The sequence below is a fragment of the Clinocottus analis genome, unplaced genomic scaffold (assembly GCF_023055335.1).
Source record: "Clinocottus analis isolate CAN_PGR_092001 unplaced genomic scaffold, fCliAna1.0.p SCAF_11, whole genome shotgun sequence".
NCBI lineage: Eukaryota > Metazoa > Chordata > Actinopteri > Perciformes > Cottidae > Clinocottus > Clinocottus analis.
Window position 1 is genome coordinate 12,451,554 of NW_027175832.1, and position 21,916 is coordinate 12,473,469.

The 21,916-nt window shown below is 43.1% G+C and overlaps 1 protein-coding gene across 1 annotated transcript in view; it reads left to right on the top strand.

Annotated features, from left to right (window-relative positions):
• LOC137802295 (sickle tail protein-like) overlaps positions 1 to 21,916 on the top strand; it is a 131,299-nt gene that overhangs the window by 60,370 nt on the left and 49,013 nt on the right. The window contains exons 5-8 of the mRNA XM_068600095.1: positions 4,074 to 4,167; positions 16,287 to 16,551; positions 17,520 to 17,769; positions 18,510 to 18,824. Of these exons, the coding sequence (XP_068456196.1) occupies positions 4,074 to 4,167; positions 16,287 to 16,551; positions 17,520 to 17,769; positions 18,510 to 18,824 (924 nt within the window). The remainder of the gene's footprint in view (positions 1 to 4,073; positions 4,168 to 16,286; positions 16,552 to 17,519; positions 17,770 to 18,509; positions 18,825 to 21,916) is intronic.

A 21,916-nucleotide genomic window follows, 5' to 3' on the forward strand; every position in this document is an offset into this window, starting at 1 on the left:
TGTCAGCTTTGTGTTGTCAGCTCTGTGTTGTCAGCTCTATGTTGTCAGCTCTATGTTGTGAGCTCTTATGTTGTCAGCTCTATGTTGTGAGCTCTTATGTTGTCAGCTCTATGTTGTGAGCTCTTATGTTGTCAGCTCTATGTTGTTCTCTATGTTGCTGCATGTCTGTCATCTTCTGGTGCTCTTCTGGAGGTTTTTTTCCAGTCTGAATAATGGGTTTCATGTGTACATGATGTGAAGCTTATGTTTATAAGTAAGATGGCGCCGCAAATGGCAGCCTCGGTGTGTTGGTGCTCATTGTTTTTTGTTGTTTTCGTCTTAAACTCTGTTTTCTGCTGCAATCCCCGAGGCTCTTTCACCAGAGATGAGCTCATGAACATCAGACGAACAACTCCTGCGGACCTAATTCCAACTTTTTTAACTTCCCTTGAACTTCTGGACATTCTTGTCAGAGGTGCGCTCACCTTAACGCATGCTGTACGCCGTAGGAGAAGGAAACACGCTGGAGCGCTCGTGCGTCTCCGCAAACGGGGATCCCGTACAGCGCGACCCGGCATATTTCTCTCCAACGTCCGCTCACTATGCAATAAATTGGATGAACTCCAGCTGCTGGTGGGGAGAGACAGAGACTTTTCCACTTGCTCTGTTTTCCACTTGCTCCGGAGACCTGGCTCTGTGGATCCCTTCCGGACTCCGCGTTCCAGTTGGCTGGCTTCCAGCTGTTCCATGCGGACCGCGACACAGAGTTCTCCAGCAAGGCGAAGGGTGGAGGAATCTGCTTTTACTCCAACAACAGCTGGTGCAACGACGTAACAGTGATTCTACAGCACTGTTCGCCGGACCTGGAATCCCTCATCATCCACTGCAAACCGTTCTACTCCCCACGTGAGTTCGCTTCATTCATCCTGATCGGTGTTTACATGCCGCCCAAGAGCAACATGCAGGAGGCACAGTGGACACTCGCCGAACAGATACCCCTAGGACAATAACTAGGGAGTCCGGGTAGGTCCGGAGCGGACCTACCCGGACTCCCTAGTTATTGTCGTAGGGGACTTTAACAAAGGAAACCTCAGCCATGAACTCCTCAAATACAGACGATTAATTAAATGCCCTAGTCGCGAGAGGAGCATTCTGGACCACTGCTACACTTCCATCAGCAGGGCTTATCACGCAGTCCCTCGTGCTGCACTGGGAAACTCTGACCACACCATGGTTCACCTGATTCCCTCATACAGGCAGAAACTAAAACTCTGCAAACCTTTGATGAGGAAATTCAAGAAGTGGACCAGTGAGACTATGGAGGATCTTCAGGCATGCTTGAACTGCACTGACTGGGACATTTTCAGGACTGCTACCAACAGTCTGGATGAGTACACAGAGGCTGTAACTTCATACATCAGCTTCTGTGAGGACAGCTGTGTTCCATCCAGCTCCAGGGTGACTTTTAACAACGACAAACCCTGGTTTACAGCAGAGCTCAGAACGCTACGCCTGCAAAAGGACCAGGCGTTTAGGAGTGGGGACAAGGACTTGTTCACAGAGTCAAAATACAAGTTTAGCAAGGCGGTGAGAGTTGCTAAACGACTGTACTCTGAGAAACTGCAACATCAGCTCTCAGCAAGTGACTCTGCTTCTGTCTGTACAGGTCTCAGGCAGATCACCAACTACAAGCCAAAAACCCCCCACTCCATGAACGACCTCCGCCTGGCAGACGAGCTGAACAACTTCTACTGCCGCTCTGAAAGACAATTCAGCAGTCCTGACGCCATTCCCCACAGGCCCATCATCCAGCCACAAACCCCCAGACCCCCTCCCCCAGCCCATCAGGGGTTCGCACCTCTGCACCTACCCTCTCCCCTCACCACTCTCCCCAGTGACGACTCTTTCCATTCAGGAGAGAGACGTCAACAGGCTTTTTCAAAAGCAGAACCCCCGCAAAATTGCGGGCCCGGACTCTGTCTCCCCCTCCACCGTGAAGCACTGTGCTGATCAGCTGTCTCCGGTGTTCACTGACATTTTCAACATCTCCCTGGGGACATGCCACATCCCAGCCTGCTTCAAGGCCTCCACCATCATTCCCGTCCCGATCACAGGACTCAATGACTACAGGCCCATCGCCATGACCTCTGCGGTCATGAAGTCTTTTGAGCGCCTGGTCCTGTTCCACCTCAAGGACATCACCGACCCACTACTGGACCCACTGCAGTTCGCCTACAGAGCCAACAGGTCTGTTGACGATGCAGTTAACATGGCCCTCCTCTACATCCTCCAGCATCTGGACTCCCTAGGAACTTCCGCCAGGATCCTGATCCTGTCAGCTCTGCTTTTAACAACATCATCCCGTCCCTGCTGCAGGACAAGCTCTCCCAGCTGCACGTGCCAGACTCCACCTCCGGGTGGATCACAGACTTCCTGTCTGACAGGAAGCAGCACGTGAAGCTGGGGAAACACGTCTCTGGTTCCAGGACCACCAGCACCGGTTCCCCCCAAGGCTGCGTTCTTTCCCCTCTGCTCTTCTCGCTGTACACTAACAGCTGCACCTCCAGTCACCAGTCCGTCAAGCTCCTGAAGTTCGCGGACGACACCACCCTCATCGGACTGATCTCCGGCGGGGATGAGTCCGCCTACAGGTGGGAGACTGACCACCTGGCAACTTGGTGCAGCCACAAGAACCTGGAGCTCAATGCTCTGAAAACAGTGGAGATGGTTGTGGATTACAGAAAGAGTGCAGCCCCACCCACCCCCCTCACCTTGCATAACTCCCCCGTTGATGCTGTGGAGTCCTTCCGCTTCCTGGGCTCCATCATCACCCAGGACCTCAAGTGGGAGCTGAACATCAGCTCCATCACAAAGAAGGCCCAGCAGAGGATGTTCTTCCTGAGGCAACTGAGGAAATTCAACCTGCCAAAGACAATGATGGTGCACTTCTACACCACCATCAATGAGTCCATCATCTGGTCCTCGATCACCGTCTGGCACGCTGCAGCCACTACCAAGGACAAGGCTCGGCTGCAGCGCATCATCCGCTCTGCTGAGACGGTGATTGGCTGCAATCTGCCATCCCTCCAGGACTTGTTCGCTTCCAGGACTTTGAAGCGGGTAGGGAAGATTGCGGCCGACCCCTCTCACCCTGGACATAAACTCTTTGAGTCTCTTCCCTCTGGCAGGAGGCTGAGGTCCATCAGGACCAAGACCTCCCGCCACACAAATAGTTTCTACCCGGCAGTAGTCGGGCTCATCAATGGAGCCCGGGTCCCCCACTGACTGACTCCTCCAGGACCTTCCCTTCTCTCCCTTCTCTTCCCTGCACATTTCTCCACACCGCACACTTAAAGTCACTAGCCACTTTACCTTCACCTCTCACTTTCAATAATCACAACCTCATTCCGTGCACTTTACTTTACCTTTACTCTTATTATTATTATTATTGATCGTGTTACCCCTTGAGCTTGTTGTTGTTGTTGTTGTTGTTGTTGTTGTTGTTGTTGTTGTGTTATGATGCACCTTCCGCCAGGACAAATTCCTTGTTTGTACTAACTTATGTGGCAATTAAACGTTTCTGATTCTGATTCTATGTGTACAGACTGTGAAGCCTCTTGAGGCCAAAACGTGATTGACAATATACTTTTGCACATCAGTAGTAGCTCAATGTACCTAGCAGGAGAAGGGTTGGTTAGAAGGTCTCAGCAGCTGGCGACAGAGGACAGTGTTCAGTACAGAGCCAGTCAAATAGGAATAATTGCATATGAACTATGTAAAACTTACCGCAAAATAAGAATTTTCTTCACAGTATGTGCATTTTAAATGTAGTTTTCATGACATTTTGCACACTGCCTGCTCATAGTATGGAACATAGTCCTACTGACAGTATGACCGGTTTCCTCATAGAGTTCACATCTGATCCTTTCCACCAGATTTCAACGTGCTCAAACTGAAACTGACTCCAAATCTTAATAATCTTTTAGCACACTTATTAATGGGAATCTCCATACAGCACAGTGATCCAGCCTTTTCACCTCTGTGTGGGACATCCCACATTAAACTGTCACTGAGTGTGTTCTGTTCTCTTCTAGAAACATCACATCCCACTCCTTTTTGAAGGCTTATCATCGAGACCCAGCACATGTGTTCACCCGCCATGCCAGGCCGGCCAACGCAGAGGGCTGGGTGAGTCTCCTGTCTGCTTCTGTCCTGCAGATAGGACACATATTCCAACCTCATTCTGAGATTACAGATGAGACTTTGATATTATGCATTCGTAAAGGAAGACTGAACAATGAGCTCTAAAAACATGTCACTTCTATACTTCTTTTGTCCCTTCCACTCTTTAAGGTGATGCATATCCCACGAACAGACAGCAGAAGAATATGTCTGACATATATATTCCTGCCATTAAACCTATAGCTCAGGTTCTAGAGATCTGCTGGTTCATTTCCCAGCTTCTCTTAACATCTCAAAGTTTTTTTAAGTGAACACAACTAACTGCAACAATACACAGATGCTGCAAATAAGATGTTCTGTGTGTAGAATATGGTATAAGAAGACAATGCATGAATAATTATCACCCAGTAAATGTTAAATCAACCAGTAGTGGGTCAGCATGCAGGAGATGGTGTTCCATCACAGAGTACTGAGGCTCTGCAGCGCATGGCCCTTCTGAACAGAGACCAGGTTCAACAAGGCCCCAGTAAACATGTGAACATAATAAGTCTGACATTCTCTTTGCTTTTTTGCACTGGTTTTAGTCTGACAGTTAAAAGTTGGTCAGAACATCACAGTGTTTGGCTAGTGCTGCTGATGTCCATCAGTCACATATAATCCTCACTCTCTTGTTGAAGGGGAGGGTGGCATTGCCTCTGGTAGTTATCATTTTCTCATCATGTCCTTAAAGGACACCTGTCATTATAGGTTGCTTGACATATGACTCATGCTCCAGTCTGTTTCTGCTCCTCATAAATTAGTTTCCTCCATGATGACAAAACAGGTTACAGGAGCCATCAGAGATCCTCATAGGTTAAACTGGGCTAACTAGCTTATACGAGCTTATAAAGACATGAGCATGAGTTTGGTCTGCTGCAGCTAGTCCAGCAGGTAAGATGCAGATGAAGAAGGACCTTCTCTCTCCTCTGCCTGTTGTTTATCTCTGCTCGTCACACGGACACAAATTCCTTGTTTAGTCACCTGTGGTGTTACCCTATTGCATCACATACAGGCACATCTTGCATCATATCAGCACATCAGCTAATTTCTAATCACAGTAGAAATAGGATAAGATTAAAATGGGTGTTAGCTTTATTCAGTCTTGGGTTCTCTTCACTTCAAATCTTTTTCGCAGTAGCACCAACACACCTCATTTATTGGCTCTGTCAGGACAGATGTTAACAAACAGATGTTGAAAGGAATATCTTGATTGAAGTGACAACAAAACGTATAACTCATTACTTTTTTGATCTTATTTCAGACTTGTATGTTTTATGCATCATATGAGCTGTAGCTCATGGGGATAAGTGGTCGTCCTAAAACCGCAATGTAGCCGCTTGGATCCCTGGTCTCCCCATAGTTTGCACGTTGAAGTGTCCTTGAGCAAGACACTGAATTCCTAGTTGCTCCCCAGGCTCTTCACGAGGTTGCCCACTTCTTCTAAGATGCTATGGATAGTTTAAATGCAGAGACCAAATTTCATGAATGTAAAAAGTATTTAATATGACAAATAATGTTTCTTCTTAAATATTTTCTGTATTGAGAGTTCTACTAACTTCAACATTTAAACATTCTAAAGCGAACAGGCCTAACCTTAACCCAAGTTTGCATTCTTGGCTCAAAGATAATAAATGATAATATTCTGAGAAATTATATTCATAAATGTTACAAATAGACAGTGTAGCGTGATCAGAGATCTTGTCGGGGAAACAGGAGAGGAAGAGGGGGGTAGGAAGGCAAGACCTCTTTACCTCACATGGTGGCACTCTGTTAACTATTATCTCAGAGATCTCGGAGGAAATAAGAATCCTCATCCGATATGAGTATAATGTCTTCAGTCTTTTATCTCGCCTCGGGCTAAATCGTTAGGATTTTTGATTATTTCGAGTTAAGTTATAGGTTTTGGCGAGGGTGCTGTCAGGTCCCCACAGTGGCCTGTAACTTGTTTCAACCCATACGGGTCTTCTCTCTACCTGTTTTGACACCATCTCATCATTACACTAACACTGCAAAGTTTTCACCCAAAGGTATTTACCTTATGTCTCTTTGGTAGATTCAGTCGTCACTTCTGTATCTCACGGTGGATGGACAGGGAAAAAGAGTTAAATTGTCCTAAAGAACCACAACTTGGTTTTGTATCAGTCATTTACTCAATCGTAAGTCTGAGATTTGTTATTTAAGCTTGAATCACCTACAACAATTTCAACTCATTGAAACAGTGCTCAGTGTCTAAAGTAAAAAGAAGGAAAAATCTAATAATAATTACGAGGAAAACCCCTAAGGGCTGGGACAGGGTGAATTCGATTTTTCTCCTTTTCTACTAAAGTTGCGTATTAAGTCCAGTTTTCTCTGAATCTGGTGCAATCCCTATTCAGAGCGAGAAATGGTGAAAAATCCTTTGTCCTCTCTCTGTGCATCAGCTCTTGTCCCTCACAGACACACTTAACCCCTCCTCCTTCTCTTCAAGGGTTAATCCTAGATTTTGCCTCTAAGGTCAACCACTGAGTGCTTGTTGCCTAATATGGTAACACTGGCTGTATCCTAATACGTAGGAGAACTTTTTACAATATCCATAATATAGAAAAGATTATAAAACATAGCAACTTACAGCATCCTATGCATTTCATTCGATCTAATCACAAACTGTACTTGAAATGAAGACCAAACAGTGTATATATTCATTCAATGGTTAAAAAGGTAATGGTTATACATACAAATAGAATGGTTATACTTAAAAACTCAAAATGGTTGTACAAGAAAAAGCAAATGGTTATACGTTTTTAATGATTACACTTTTTTACTTTCATATTTTCCTCGATCACTCAACAACAGACATTCATAATGATCAGTATTACTGTACATCATAAGTGACACAAATTGTATTAGGGTATCAAACAATACAACTTTTCTAGTAGCAATTGAAGATAAGTTAAACTTCTCCATGAAGAGGTGGACTGGACATATCACATATTCTGTGTGTGTGTGTGTGCGCAGTGTTTCCCTTACCATTATATTAGGCCCCGCTCGCATGAACAAACCCTCCGCCACCCTGTAATTTTCTCTATAGCGCCAGATCACAACAGAAGTCATTTAAGGTTCCCTTATCTATACAACAGGCAGTGGTGGGTTGCAGGGCCTGCTAAGCCTTCCCTGCTGACCAAAACAGAATCAAAAAGTTATATCTATTTTATAATTTAATTGTTTTTCACAAATACACTACATGTATTATAATAATTTTTCCTATTAGCTTATTTTCTCATTGCACAGAGCCTGTCTTGTCTGTTCCTCAGCTTCTGGCCTGCACGTGGGTGCCGCTTGTCCAGTGGCGGCTGGTGACATTTTTTTTGGGGTGGGCGCAGTTGGGCGGCGCGGTTTAATAGTACTTCACAATGAGAAGAAAAGAGTTTTTGAGTCGAATATTCTAAAAAAAACTCCTTTATTTCAAGAAAACAGCTCAACACTGTCCAATAACAACTATCGACAAACTGTAACTTTGCGCATGAGAAGTTCAAAGCAGAATGGTTTAAGAAACATTGGGTTGGGTTTCAGAGGACAGAAAGGATGTGGTTAGCTGACCAATCACAGCCTTGTGGGCTCGCGTTGCTTTGACCGAGTCAGAAATTTGGGGTGACGCACGCAAAATGTCCGATTTGACCACACAAGGTCGGCCATGCGTGTCTTGCGTGCTTGCGTCTCTGCGTAAAACCCGAGTATAAATCAGCCTTAACACAGGCATCTGCTGATTTTGACACTTACCTCTGCAGCAAGCCTTCAAAGCTTATTAGCATCCAGCTAACCAACTCCGGTTAGCATGTAACTTAGGCTTGAGGAGAAGCTCCGGGTGGACGTCCTCCCGCGGTCAGTGCTTTGCTGCTGGGTTTTTAAATCCGGACATTCGGGTCCCGACTCGTTCAGTAGAGACACCACAGAGTTTTCAGTCACCATGTCTCTGCTAGTTATGTTGCTCGCGTAGCTACGTGGGAGCTATACAGGAAGTGAGGGAATGATACAGGTCTCTGATTCGACGAATAGTCCAGTCACGTTGAAATAAATAGCGATGTCATTGGCCAGGGCGCAAACCTTTGCGCCCACAGATTCCAGTTTCATCCGCCAATGAGAAGCTCTCCTTGCCTTTACACCCGTAAAAAGTTTGCTCACTGCCATAGACTCCCATTTGGCCTGCGCCCGAGAAAGGGGGAGAGGCTTTCTCAGTGATGATGAATATTTATATTTGGTCACGTTTAACTTAGGTGGCTGTTAACAGGAGCGTACGGTCTCCCACACACTTATAGCGCGTCAACACGGTATGTTTCTTATTAAAATTATTTGATATATGTTTTTTGACAATATATATATATTAGTCTTTTTTTTTTTAAATCTCAAAATGTTAAGAGGGGCGGCACCCTAGCGCCCTTTATTGACGCACCGCCACTGCGCCTGTCAGCTGGTTAAGCTCTGTGCTTACACTCTTGTCCAATCAGATTTCATTTCTTTTTTTTCTATGGTAGAAAAGCCGGTTAAACTACATGGGGGGTTCTGTGCTGTGATTCCTCATAGAGACAAGGATTCTCAGTGGCAGCACCCTGAATCTGCACAATCTGGTACAGTGGGTGGCAGTATGTACCTCATCAAGTTGGTTGCGATCCCTTCAGTCTGCAGCTGCAGACTTTATCTGTGAGCATGATACAGATAAAGTATGATACAGATAAGGACAGCAGGTCCAATAACACTTGGACCTGCTGTCCTCCCAGCCCCACGCGATGACAAGCAGGTCTATGCTAGCTTGCTGTTAGCTTGCGAGCCACTGAGAACAGGTTGTTCTGTTATTAAACAAACTAAAAGCCGTATGTTATCATATCGACACGACAGCCTGTCATTTTTGTCTCTACATGGTCGCGGTACAACTCCAATTTGTTCTTTGTATTGCGCACGGCGGACTCTGCTACACTGACTTCCTTGACGGTCACTGTGGCTCAAACTGACTGTTCCCTAAAAAGCAAAGAAAACGTAGCTTAGTCTGAACATACATGTTTTAACATAATAAAAACACACTTAAAACAGGTAGACAATGTTTACACTGTCAGCCTTAATAATACACCTCAACACAGAATCAATGTAAGACCTCACCTGAAGCCCTGAAGGTCCAGCTGCTGCTCCCTCAACCTGCACGGGAGTTTCCTGAATGCATTTAAAAAATAATGCCTTAATGAATAAATGTAGACCTTATAAGTAGTATATGTATTTATTTTAAAAGCAATTTAGAACATTTAGGTTATAGGTTCAGATTGTATGGCACCGCCTTGTTTTCTATTCAACATCACATAATTCACAATCCAAAAGTCCTGGTATCGCACCCTGAAATAAGTCATTTCATATGTTTTACTGATTTGATATTACTGTGTCAATTTCTAATAATTTACTTTAAATGTGTGTCTTAAGTTAATTTACAAGTTGTTATTCCAATGATTGATTACCTGTACATATACTGACTGGAGGGAAGACAGTATTGTATTGACCCTGTAGAAGAGAGCGCTTTCTCTCTTCACAAAGAAGAGTAAGAAGAGGTGCAGTATGCAGGCTGGCGACCAAAACGTGTGCTTGTGGACATTTCGTTTTAAGGGTGCAACACTGACATAAGGTCAGATTCCCCAAATATCCTTCAATTGCATTGCCAATGCAAGATCATTCTTAACAAAATGCCATAAGTAGGATCTAATTTGGTCCAGCTGCTGCTCCCTCAACCTGCACTGCATATTCTTCACTGGATTTCTAAGTTTCCTGAATTCATTTAAAAATAATGGAGGTTTGAACTGTGTAAGTAGTTAGCCTCCTACTCGCTAAAACAACAACACCAACCTGGCTTCTTGATAGCTACTTACGTGGTGAAAAAAACGTCAGATATTTGTTTTCTTTTTTGGTGGCATTTTCTCGTCTACAAAGCACAAAAGGGTCAACAATATCAATGTTAAGACCAAACAAAATACTAATATGAGGCTTTATTATTTCCTGGCGTATTTTAGTAGTTTACCGTGGTCCGTGTCAGACTACTGTTAGCATTATGACTGGCGTAGTGTTTCTGACTTGCAGTCTTGAAGGGCGCATTGGAAAACATGGACATGGATTTTTTACTCTTCTGGGCGACGAACATAGTATTATACTAGAACAGTGAAAAATCTGTTTAAAAGTTTTTATGCTATGACAGACGAGTAAGTATGCAAATATTTTGGTCCAAACTGGTCGTGACTAGTCCCTATGGACCCTATGCAAACCTACGCCATTGGCTAACTCACTACGTGCTGGAACAATGATATTAATAATGTTATTGACAGCTTGCTCTCCCAGTGTAACTGGTCTGGACATTACTCTGATGGCTGGATATTACGTGTGATGTTCATACTCCTGGTGGTTTATATGGTGTGACACGTTTACTCTGTGTAGGTTTAGAGATCAACACCCTTTTGAAATAACGAGATGGATTTGAATTGTGGAATCATTCAGTCATGCAGCTCTCATCTGCTTCTGGGTCTCTGACTGTGTTCATGCTCAGATGAGTCACAAACAGCACAAACTATATATATATATATATATATATATATATATATATATATATATATATATATATATATATATATATATATATAAATTAGGGCTGGGCAAGTTAACGTGTTAATATGGCGTTAACTTTTCAATCGATTAACGGCGTTATTTATTTGATTATGCGTTAACTGCATTTTTTTTTGTTTGTTTTTTTTAAACTATAAGCCAATTAATGTAGGTGCTCGCTCCCGCTTCCGTAGCCTCACCGGACGATTCGCGAAAGCACGTATTGTTATGTAGTTTCGGTTCTCAGCTGCCGCGAGTCGCTTATGCTGTGTTCGCACCGAACGCACCAAAATTTTTCACGTCGCATCTACCGTGTCAGTTGTTGCGCGCCAAAAAAAAATGGTGTTCACACCAAACGCAGCATGACTAATCGAGCCGCCACAAAGGGGGCGTGGCTTATCTCCATAGCTTCTCCCTGGGAAAATAACGATCTTTTATGCTATAAACTTTGGAAGAAATAAGCACTAGTTCTGCTTTATACTTTTTGTGGAAGTCACAAAAATGTGGGAATATCAAATGCCCTCCTGTTTGGGTTCATAAATACCATCTGTAGCCGCACACAGCTCGGTGAATTTCACCGACTCCAGGAACTGTGTCTAGGTTACTACAACGGTAACTAGCCGTCATCCACCATGGAAATAACCACTAATTCTGCTTTATACTTGTTGTATAAATTTGCGCTTTTCATGATTTTATGATTTGAGAACGGATCTTGGCGCTCTTGAAGAACTCTCTCCCTATAAAAATAATATAATTAATATCACTCCATCATTGAGAAAGGGAGCTGTTTTTTGTCCGGTGGGACAAAACGCACTAAACCTGCTCGGGACCAGGTTATGGTGATTTTTCTAAACTTGCTTCGAAAAGCCTGATCTACGTCATCTCTCAAAATTGTCCAGCTAACTCAGTAAACCAGGTACGAAAAACAGGACCCAGGTCTGCTTGCGGCCGCCGGGTCAAAGCCACAAGTGCTGCTCACCGAGACAGCTTTTTGACTTCATCTACAGGGGCCATGTGTTAGGGATCGGTTGCTTCCGTCTTGCTCCCGTACTTGACTAATCCTGTTTAACAATGAGGTTTGGACTGCTCCTGCTCATTTGCATGTAATGACAGAAATAAATAGAAGAAATACATGTGGACACATAAATACAGACAAATAAATGAAGAAATACAGAAATGTAGAAATAGATTTAATGATGTCCTGTTTAGGTATAACTTATATTTATATATTCATGTATTTAAACATTTATTTAAGCATTTATTTATTCATTCATACATTCATTTAACCATTTGTTTATTTATTACTGTATTTATTTATTAATTCATACATTCATTTAAGCTTTTATTTATTTATGCTTTTTTTAAAATGTATTTATACATACTTAATTCATTTTAAGTCCTCCATAGCCACACACACTGCTGTCCTTTTTAAATGGACATTTTCACTTTAAATCTCTCCCAGACATAGTTCAGACCTGGGCATCTTACGGCTCTCCCATTCCGGCCCGCGTGAGGTTAATCCAAAAAAAAAAAAAGGATAAATAAGATTCACGCCATAAATGCAATACAATGGCACTGCCTTTACTTTGAAGGCGATTCATGTATGTGCACGCACGCTTCCGTAGCCTCACCGACAGGCAGTGGTGCCTACTAGACGACTTGCTTATTGACGTGAAAGCACGTATTGTTCTACAGTTTCTGTGCTCAACGAGCAGCAGGTGCTGCCACGAGCTGCACCGCCTCACAAAGCGTCTCATAGGAGCATCGCGATACAGTCTCCGCATCCAGATTGAATATTAATTGTACATGCGCAAAGCCGTCTGATGCACACTATGGCAGAGCACTAAGTCAGTATCACTTCTGGATCTTTCCTCTTCTCTCAAAGAGGTTCAACAAATCCAGATCCAGATCATCTCTCACTGATACTGAGTCAAGCCAACACAGACTGGACTTTTCTCACTGTGTAAAAAAACTGAACTGAACTGGAAAACATCAAAAGCTCTTATTGCTTTTGTATAAAGTTAATAAATTCCTGGTCTTTATAAGACTGTGGTACATAACCCATAACAGCTCCAGATTGTAGCTGGAAATTATTCCCTGTGGACTCTGGTGGTGCATCTGTCCTGCTTGTGAGACAAGCCCGATGAAAACTGTCCCTTCACAGGGACTCTGAGTGGGGATTTGTTCCTGATCTGATGTCAGGTCCCAAAGACAGTAGATGTCATACATTGTACAGATTCAAAGCCCTCTGAGGCAAATTTATGATTTTTCAAGATTGACATTGAATTGAATTAAATTGCATTGTGTCAGGCCGGGACTAGAATGAGGACTCAGGTGCAGAGACAGCACACACTTTGTGTCAAACAAAACAAAAAAAAAAACAATTAAAAAAGGCAAAAAAGGGACAAAACTAAAAAGTACAACAGAAAATCACTCTTCACGGGGCAAAATTACTAGATTATAAAAGTACAGAGAAAAACACTCTTTCGAGGAAAACACACTTACGGGAAAATACACAGTGGCTGTGGCAAAAAGCTGTGGCAAAGGTTGGGGCAAGACACTTCAGCACAAGACAAAGGGAAGACGCAGACTAAAAGAGAGTAATGAGGAACAGGTGCAAACAATCAGGAATCAGGGAGGCAATCAGACCAGTGACACATGAAGAAGGGCAAGTGACGAAAAACGAGAGGGAGGTAGGCTTCCAAAATAAAACAGGAAATGACGAGACAAAACCCAAGACAAGACAAGGCTCACCACGGTATTACATATTGCAGTAAAATACAATATTCTTACCTTAACTCCCAAAGTGAAGTGTCCCACAAAATAAGACAAAAAATTGCTAAATGAATAAAAGACAACATACAATAGAATATTACAGCAGTATAAATTGATTTACTCTTGAGTAAATAGATGTATTGACAGTTTGTAAGGACAATGTAACGTGCTTAACAACACGTTCAGCTACCTCAGGTGTGAGTCACTTTTCTTTACAGTGAGTCCAGTACGAACCTGAGGAGTAGTACACAGCTGTAGGACTGCACAGCATGCTACAACAGTTGCCACCCCACTTGTAAAGCACCATGTTTTTGTTACATCCTCACCACCCATGTCAAACCAATCTGCCTCAAAGGGCTTTACACCCTACAGCATATTTTGACTTTGCATTTTCCATTAGATATCCAAATCAAGACAAAACAATTATGTTTCAGTAACAGCAGAACATAAAACATATCATATAGCAGAGTATGATGAGGATGCTGGTCCCGCTGGCTTCTGGGGAAATGGTTGACCAAGCCTGACTTGTAACAGGCTCAGTGGGACCACACCAACACTTGTGAAGGAAATGCAACAAGCTCAGGCCTGACAAAGGAAAGGGATCCTCCCCTTTTTCAGAACCAGTAAACAGTCCTCAAGAGGAACAATGGGCATTGTTTGAGCCAAAATGGGGTTTATTATTTGAGGGAACCACTGGGTGAATGTCGTTCCTTTATTTGAACACAGGGTGGCACATTCACTTCAAGAGGGCATAACAGGAAGTGCCAGGTGATGGAACAGGTGTGTGTGTGGATGGGAAGCACAATAGTTTTTTTTTTACCATGCTCATGTCAACTTGCTAGTGTTTATCACAGAATAAATGGATCAAAGATACCCATCGACCTGGACATTGGATTTGTTTGTGGCAGAACACGTGTCCAAACATGTTCTCCCGTTTGCCCACCTAGTGGCTCTAATACTTTAAATTGGTTAAGGTTTGAGCCTCTACAGGCATGCCGATAGAGAGATGGTGAAAAACAACTTTAAATGATCACATATTGCCATATTACCTGCTGTACACAGCAAAATCGGAAGTGTGAAATGAACTCCCATAGTGTTAAAATCAACACCATGCCAGTATTTATATAATCCACTCGGGTTCAGAGTTAAATTTACACTTTGGATAGTGTTAATATTTTAACTCTTTCATAGTGTTAAAATCTAACACTCACAGTGTTGTCTAATATCCAACAATCACAGTCTTATGACACATGAAAGTGTATTTTTTACACTAAGATGTGTTAACATCTAACACTCACAGTGTTGTCTTATGGCACATGAAAGTCTGAATAAGAACAGGGATAAGAACTTAATTCAGGGTTTCACATTCATAAAGTTACACCGCTGAACTGCATGCCGGGTCGTCCTGTCAAACTCCATCGTACAGGATCTTACAGGATGTAAGTAAAAAAGAAAGATTGTGAAATAACCGTAGGTGTAGATAACTTAGTCAGGAGTGCATTGCGTTAACTCACCGAAACAACCCCGCCCCAAGAGCTTTTTCAGCACCCAGAAATGAGGTGACGAAGGGAGTGGGGCTTTTCAGAGTATTTCTAACACCCCCTGATTTAACTCCGTAAATTAACACCAACACTAGGCGGCATCTTACTCAAGCTGTTGTTGAAATAACTCTGAAAGAGTCACTGGACTTTGACACTGCATATTTAACACTGTGGATTTTACTGTGTACATTAAAGATATGCGTAAGGTGTATACAAACACTTGACCTTTCGCCGGGAAGTGGCTGATCTTGGATCAGTCTGGTAGTCTGATGGCTTGTTAGTCAGTGCTGTAGAGCTGAAGTCAGTCTGAGCTCACATATGTTAATTCACTGACTTCATCAATGTATTTTCATGCTTGGAGTTTTCACCACAGTGCATGCACAACTTTCACTCACTCACTCACACACACACACACACACACACACACACACACACACACACACACACACACACACACACACACATACATACACACACACCTCCATGCAGTGTTTCCTGCACTTTTTGCTGTTGACATGCCTTTGGGTTGCAGTTTCCTCACCTCGTGCCCCAAGCAGACGTCACGTTAGAGACAGCTTCCCTCAGCTGGCCACTATTACATGTACCAGTTCAAATACCGAAGCTTTTTGCATACCCTATCTACAGGTTAAAATCAAATTTTCTGTACTTTTGGGGGGTGAACATGAACAATAAATGCATGGAATGTGTATTCCTGGCTACTTCTTCAATTTGTAATGTGTATATCAACGATGCTCATTTTGAAACACACTCCTTTCCTGCTGCTGCTAGAAACGAGGTGCAAACAAGAACTTTGACTATAAAATCCAACCAAAGCTAAACACTGTAAAGCTGAGGGAAGCTCATCGCAAGGATGACACATGTCACTAAGTCATTTGATCCATGCTCATGTGGGAAATTGATTTGTGCAGCTATACAATGGAACTGTAAGTCACGGTAAACATCGACTGACCTCCTGAGAAGAGCGACAGCATCAGTCTCAGTTTGGTTTAAGGGACAAAGGAGGAAGCTGTAGCGAATATGATGGACCTCTGGTGTGAGTCACAATCCGGCGTCAAATTCCATGTATGTGAAAATGTACGTGGCCATTAAAGCTGATTCTGATTCTGATCTCTGAATAACAATATCGACCCTGGTTGTTTCCAGCAGATCTCCAAAGAGGTGTTGTACAGCCGTCACAGTCCTGTCCACAGCACCCTGCACAGCCTGCAGGGCTCCATGTCCCCACCCACAGTCCGCTCCATGCCCACGTCCCCCTCCAGGATGGTGTACGGTGGGGGGAGCATTGGGAGCAGGACAGGGGACCCAGGCAGCGCCACGTTACCACGGAAATGTCTGTCCGGTGTGGGACGATCCGGCTCTCTGTGCTCCAGCAGCAGCAGCGCGATACTGGAGAGGAGGGACGTGAAGCCTGGTAAGACGCCTGTTGAGTCCTTGGACCAGTTGCTCACCTAATAGGGAACTTATACACTGAAAACATGCTAAACACTTTCACGTGCAAAACTAGACTCTAGAACTTTATACAGACTGTAAAGGGGGTGTGGTCTGCATGACGTGTTTCATATCAAATGTGAGAGTTTAAATCTGCCCAGTAGATGTGGCAGTGGAGCAGTTTGCTGGTCCAGAAGCAGCTTTAACAAACTCTCATTCTAAGCTGAACTGAGGTGATTAACCTGGAAGAGCTTCCAGTTCCCGTTCAATCAGCTCTAGTGTGTTCTGAGATAAGGGCCTGCATCAGTGGAGCCCAGATACTACTATTCACCATGGCAACAGGTAACTCAAGAGGCAGAGCTTTCATTTTAGGTATAGGGATTTATACAAGATTCCAGAATCAATATGTTATTGCTAACATAATTGAAAGGAATTTGGTTTGCTGAGCTCACAAAGAAAAAGAACCGACCTCACATACAGCACATTGACAGGGAGGTCAGGAATAAAAGTGATACATGACTGGCTCTTAGCTCTCATTCTTAACAAGATACAATGGAATTGTACCTTCCTGTGAGGTCAAACTTAGAAAGAAAACTTCACTTTGTTCAGCCCCGCTAGGAAGCTGACAGAGCGGTCCCTCTTTAGTCCTTCAGTTTAAGGTCACACATGTGAGAGCATCGGACTCAGTGACATGTCAGCTTTGGTGCTCCTGGACACAAAGCTGTGAAAGCTGGACCTTTGATCTTTAAAAGCACAGCAGCAGCAGCAGTGAAAGAGTTAATAAAGTGTCGTCCATGTTACATCATCACAGACCTGATTCCTTAACGGGTGATACAGTTCTGGAGTCTGCCTAGATAACACATGAAATACATTGCATATTTTACATTTGGAATATTATATATTATATTCTGATTCTGTGTGTGTGTGTGTGTGTGTGCATGTGTGTAACAGATGAGGACGCTGGCAGCAGTAAGACCATGTCCCTGGTGCTGCGTGGAGAAGGACAACATTACCCAGACTCCTACCGCTCCTCCGTGCAGGACGGAGGAGGGCGACTCAGCATGGCCTCCTCCCAGTGCAGCGCTCCTCCATCTCTCACTGCAGATATGGTGAATGCGGGGGTCACAGGGATCCCGGGGGGCTTGCAGCAGTACCGGGCCTCCATTAAACCCTTGATAGAGCAGACCCGCTTCCCGCACAGGTACACGCTGGCTTAAACCCAATGCAGTCACATACACACTGTCTTTGGCTATAGGAACAGAGCTCAGGCCGGCTGAAGGTGGACTCAGAGATTAGGAGGCAAGGTCATGAACTACCATGGCAACTGCAGTATGCAGCAACTACCTGTTGGTCGGTTTGCAGATCCACAAGAGCTTGGATGACACCAATATCATGTTATCAATCGGAACACATTCTCTGCATTACATTGTTATGGAGAAGACCAAACAAAGCTCTTCACGTAGTATTACCAGTTTTGGTTGATATGGCTGTTAATATGGATTATTGCTGTCAGCTCTGACCTCAGTGACGAGTACGTTGTGTTGACAGTGACTGATTCATAAAGAAACCCTGCTTAAGTGATTTCATGTATATTATGAGTAACCCCATCCAGAAGCAGGGCGGCTGCTATCAATCAGATTATTCACATGCTGCAGGGGCTTTTTTTCTTTGCATCAGCTGTCTGATTCCTAGAACTTTGGAATTTTTCTTTTATTAGACCTTTTTTGTGCTCCATTGCTTAGCAGTCTAAACCAACATTAGGAATCAGAAGCAATCAAGCTGAGCTGAGCTAGTTTACTTCTGGTCCTGGTAAATAATATGGATTTAGACTAAATATGGTAAATATCCATCTTGCTGTAAACTGAGAGGAATACCTGATTGGTTGGAATACATTAACCACCATACTCTGACCATGTAACCAGCTGTTTTTCCACCATCCAGGCAGGGGAGCAGGAAGTATAGCGACAGCCAGCTTCCTCAACTCGGAACCAAAACACCGCCCCCTTCACCTCACAGAGTCAGAGAAGTCCGGCTGGTTGAGGAGCAGATGGTGGGGCCGGGCCTGGTGCCTCCAGAGAGGATGTCTCCTTGTCGCCGGTCCCTGCGATGGGATTGTAGCGGAGCCACAGGGGAGATGGTGAACAGAAACAGAGGAAGTGGCTCGTCATCCTCTACCTCGTCTGTGTTTGTGGACAGCCCACAGGGTCAACCTGATAGACTGTTTCAGGGTCATGTGACTGCCAGCAACGCCCAGAGGTGAGCAGAGAGCAGACGCCTTCCTTTCTTCTAATATGGGTGCTTTATGGGGTGTATTCAAGACTATTCTACTACTTCTTCATCCAAATTCACTATTGTCTTTCAAAAAAGTGCTTTTTTAGGGTGCCATATGGCGTTTGGCCACTGGGGGTGCTATGGAGCACTAGTTGGTGACCACATAGTTTCTTTGTAAGACCTCAAGAATACACACTTTGTGTTTGGAAAGTACATAAAATGCAGCGGGCAAGAGATCTGTCGGTTATAAAGACACCAGTGACGGGCCATCAAGGCCTGCTAGCCTAAACAGAATTACTAAGTTGTAGCTTTTTTAGAATTAAACAAATTAAAAATATTTCATTTTTTATAATAAAAGTTATAGCTATTTTATAATGTCATTGTTTTTTACAAATACACTTTATGTGTTATAATTATGTTTCCCTATAAGCGTATTTTCTCATTGCACAACTCCTGTCATGCAATGAGATGCAACGGTGCGGCGTTAAACAGCTAATAAGACTATGAATCAGACAGTGAAAGTGTAGGTAATCCACGGCCCGCCACTGAAAGACATGTCATTGTTATGTCAGTGCTAAAGCACAAAATCTGTAAACAACTTTGAAACAACTCTAGTGACATTCTCACGGCGTCATTATGAGCTACTGTAGTTTGCCCACAGTGTGCAGTAGTGAGTGTGTGTAATATGCTCTCAACAGAGACGTCTTCACTCTGTCTGTACACACACTAAATCTGCGTGAGAGAATGTTGGCTTGTGCATTCATCCTTCCATATTGACTATAAATATCATCATCTGTTCGTTAAGACATTTGAGCTTATCACAGAGGTTGTGATCTTTGATGAACACGATCAAAAGCTTTGGAGGCGTCAATAAAATACATGAGTATGGATGAGTATTGACCTCTATATTTGTTGACAATTTCAGTACCATGTTTGGTTTTAAAAGTTAACTGGTTATCGGTGGACTTAATGAACTCATAATCTGTCCAGCAGGATTTTTCCTAGGACGCTTGGCAGTATGTAATCATCTAGCCCGTCATTAAAGGCAGAGCTGTCTTCAATGACGGGAACTAACCCAACAGACAGCATTAAGTCTGGTAACGAGCAATTAGCCATGAAGCCAGTAAAACAAATGGCAAGGAGTGGAGCTATCCTCAGATGAACATATTTAAGATTTAAGATTCAAGACGTTTTAACTGTCATATGCACGGATAACAGACATTAGAGTATTATTCTATACAATGAAAAGCTTATTTTGCTCCGTCCTCCTAACACAGAATTACAATAAACTTAAGGTAAATTTTTTTTTAAAAAGGCAAAAAATATGAAAGATATAACAGTATTGCACAAAAATATGATAATAGTATTTCTATGATATATATATATATATGTATATATATATATATATATATATGTATATATATATATATATATATATATATATATATCCATTTTCCACCGCTTATCTGTGGTCGGGTCGTGGTTGCAGCACACCCAGCAGACCGACCCAGGCTTCCATCTCACCCGCAACATTTTCCAGCTCGTTCTGGGGGACCCCGAGACGTTCCCAGGCCAGCCGGGATATATAATCCCTCCAGCGTGTCCTGGGTCTTCCCCGGGGCCTCTTCCCAGTTGGACGTGCCTGGAAAACCTCTAATGGGAGGCGTCCAGGAGGCATCCGGATTAGATGCCCGAACCACCGCTGACTCCTTTCGATACGAAGGAATAGCGGCTCGACTCCAAGCTCCCTCCTGATGTCCGAGCTCCTTACCCTATCTTTAAGGCTGAGCCCGGCCACCCTATGGAGGAAGCTCATTTCGGCCGCTTGTATCCCGCGACCTCGTTCTTTCGTAATGTAGACCGATGAACGAGATTATATATATATATATATATATATATATATATATATATATATATATATATATATATATATACATATACATATATACATATATATACATATATATGTATATATATACATATATATATATATAAATATATATATGTATATATATACATATATATGTATATATATATATACATATATATACATATATATGTATATATATACATATATATATATAAATATATATATGTATATATACATATATATATAAATATATATATACATATATATATATATATATATGTATATATATACATATATATATATATATATATGTATATATATAGAGCTGTAAAAAAAAAATCGCATTAACTCATTGTGATTAAATTACAGGATTAATGCGTTCATTTTTTTAACGCACGTGCAGAATGAGCTTCCATTAGAGCGAGAATGCAACTATTTCCGCTCTAATGCAGTCAGACGTAGATGTCAGATGTTCACTCGAGAAGACGTTGTCGTTTCACCAGCACAACTAGCCTTAACATCTCAACGCTCAGCATGCGATGGTCGGCGAGGGGCGTTCAAGAGGAATGCGTCAAACCAGCCTCACTGAACAACAAAGAGCCCTCACTAAGTCTGCCTGTGACAAGCTGAGTAGCACAGTAGCGGAATTAATATTGTTGAGGATGAGGGGTTCACCAAAGTTTTGCGAGTGGCAATGGGGGACCCGAGCATCAAAGCACCGCAAAGACGCACAATCATGACACAAATCCACGCGCTGTATAAAGCTGGAAAGAACAAAACGGAAAATGACTTGGCTGCTACGGATCATGTGGCGCTGACAGGATCACTAGACTTTTGTGAGTAATGAGAATTACCTGCTGACCAGACGTCCTCTTTTTCCTAGACATGTCCTCTTTTCGAGACATAACAAATGCGTCCGGTAGGGATTCCAAAATGTCCGGGATTTTGCGTTTCTCTGAGTCTTTCACAAACTAGTTATTACGCTCTTACAAGTTTTGAAACGGTATCTTACGTTCACCTTCTTGCGCGAGCTCTGACTGTAGAGAGAACTGTCATTGGTCGACCGATCTAAGGGTTGCCAGATGCAGGATAATGATCCTCCAAATAGAACCATTTTGAGCCTTTGGTACGATACTTCTCCATCACCAATCTGGCAACACTGAGCACCTTGTCACCTCCACTCGCGACGAATATCCTGTTACGCTCT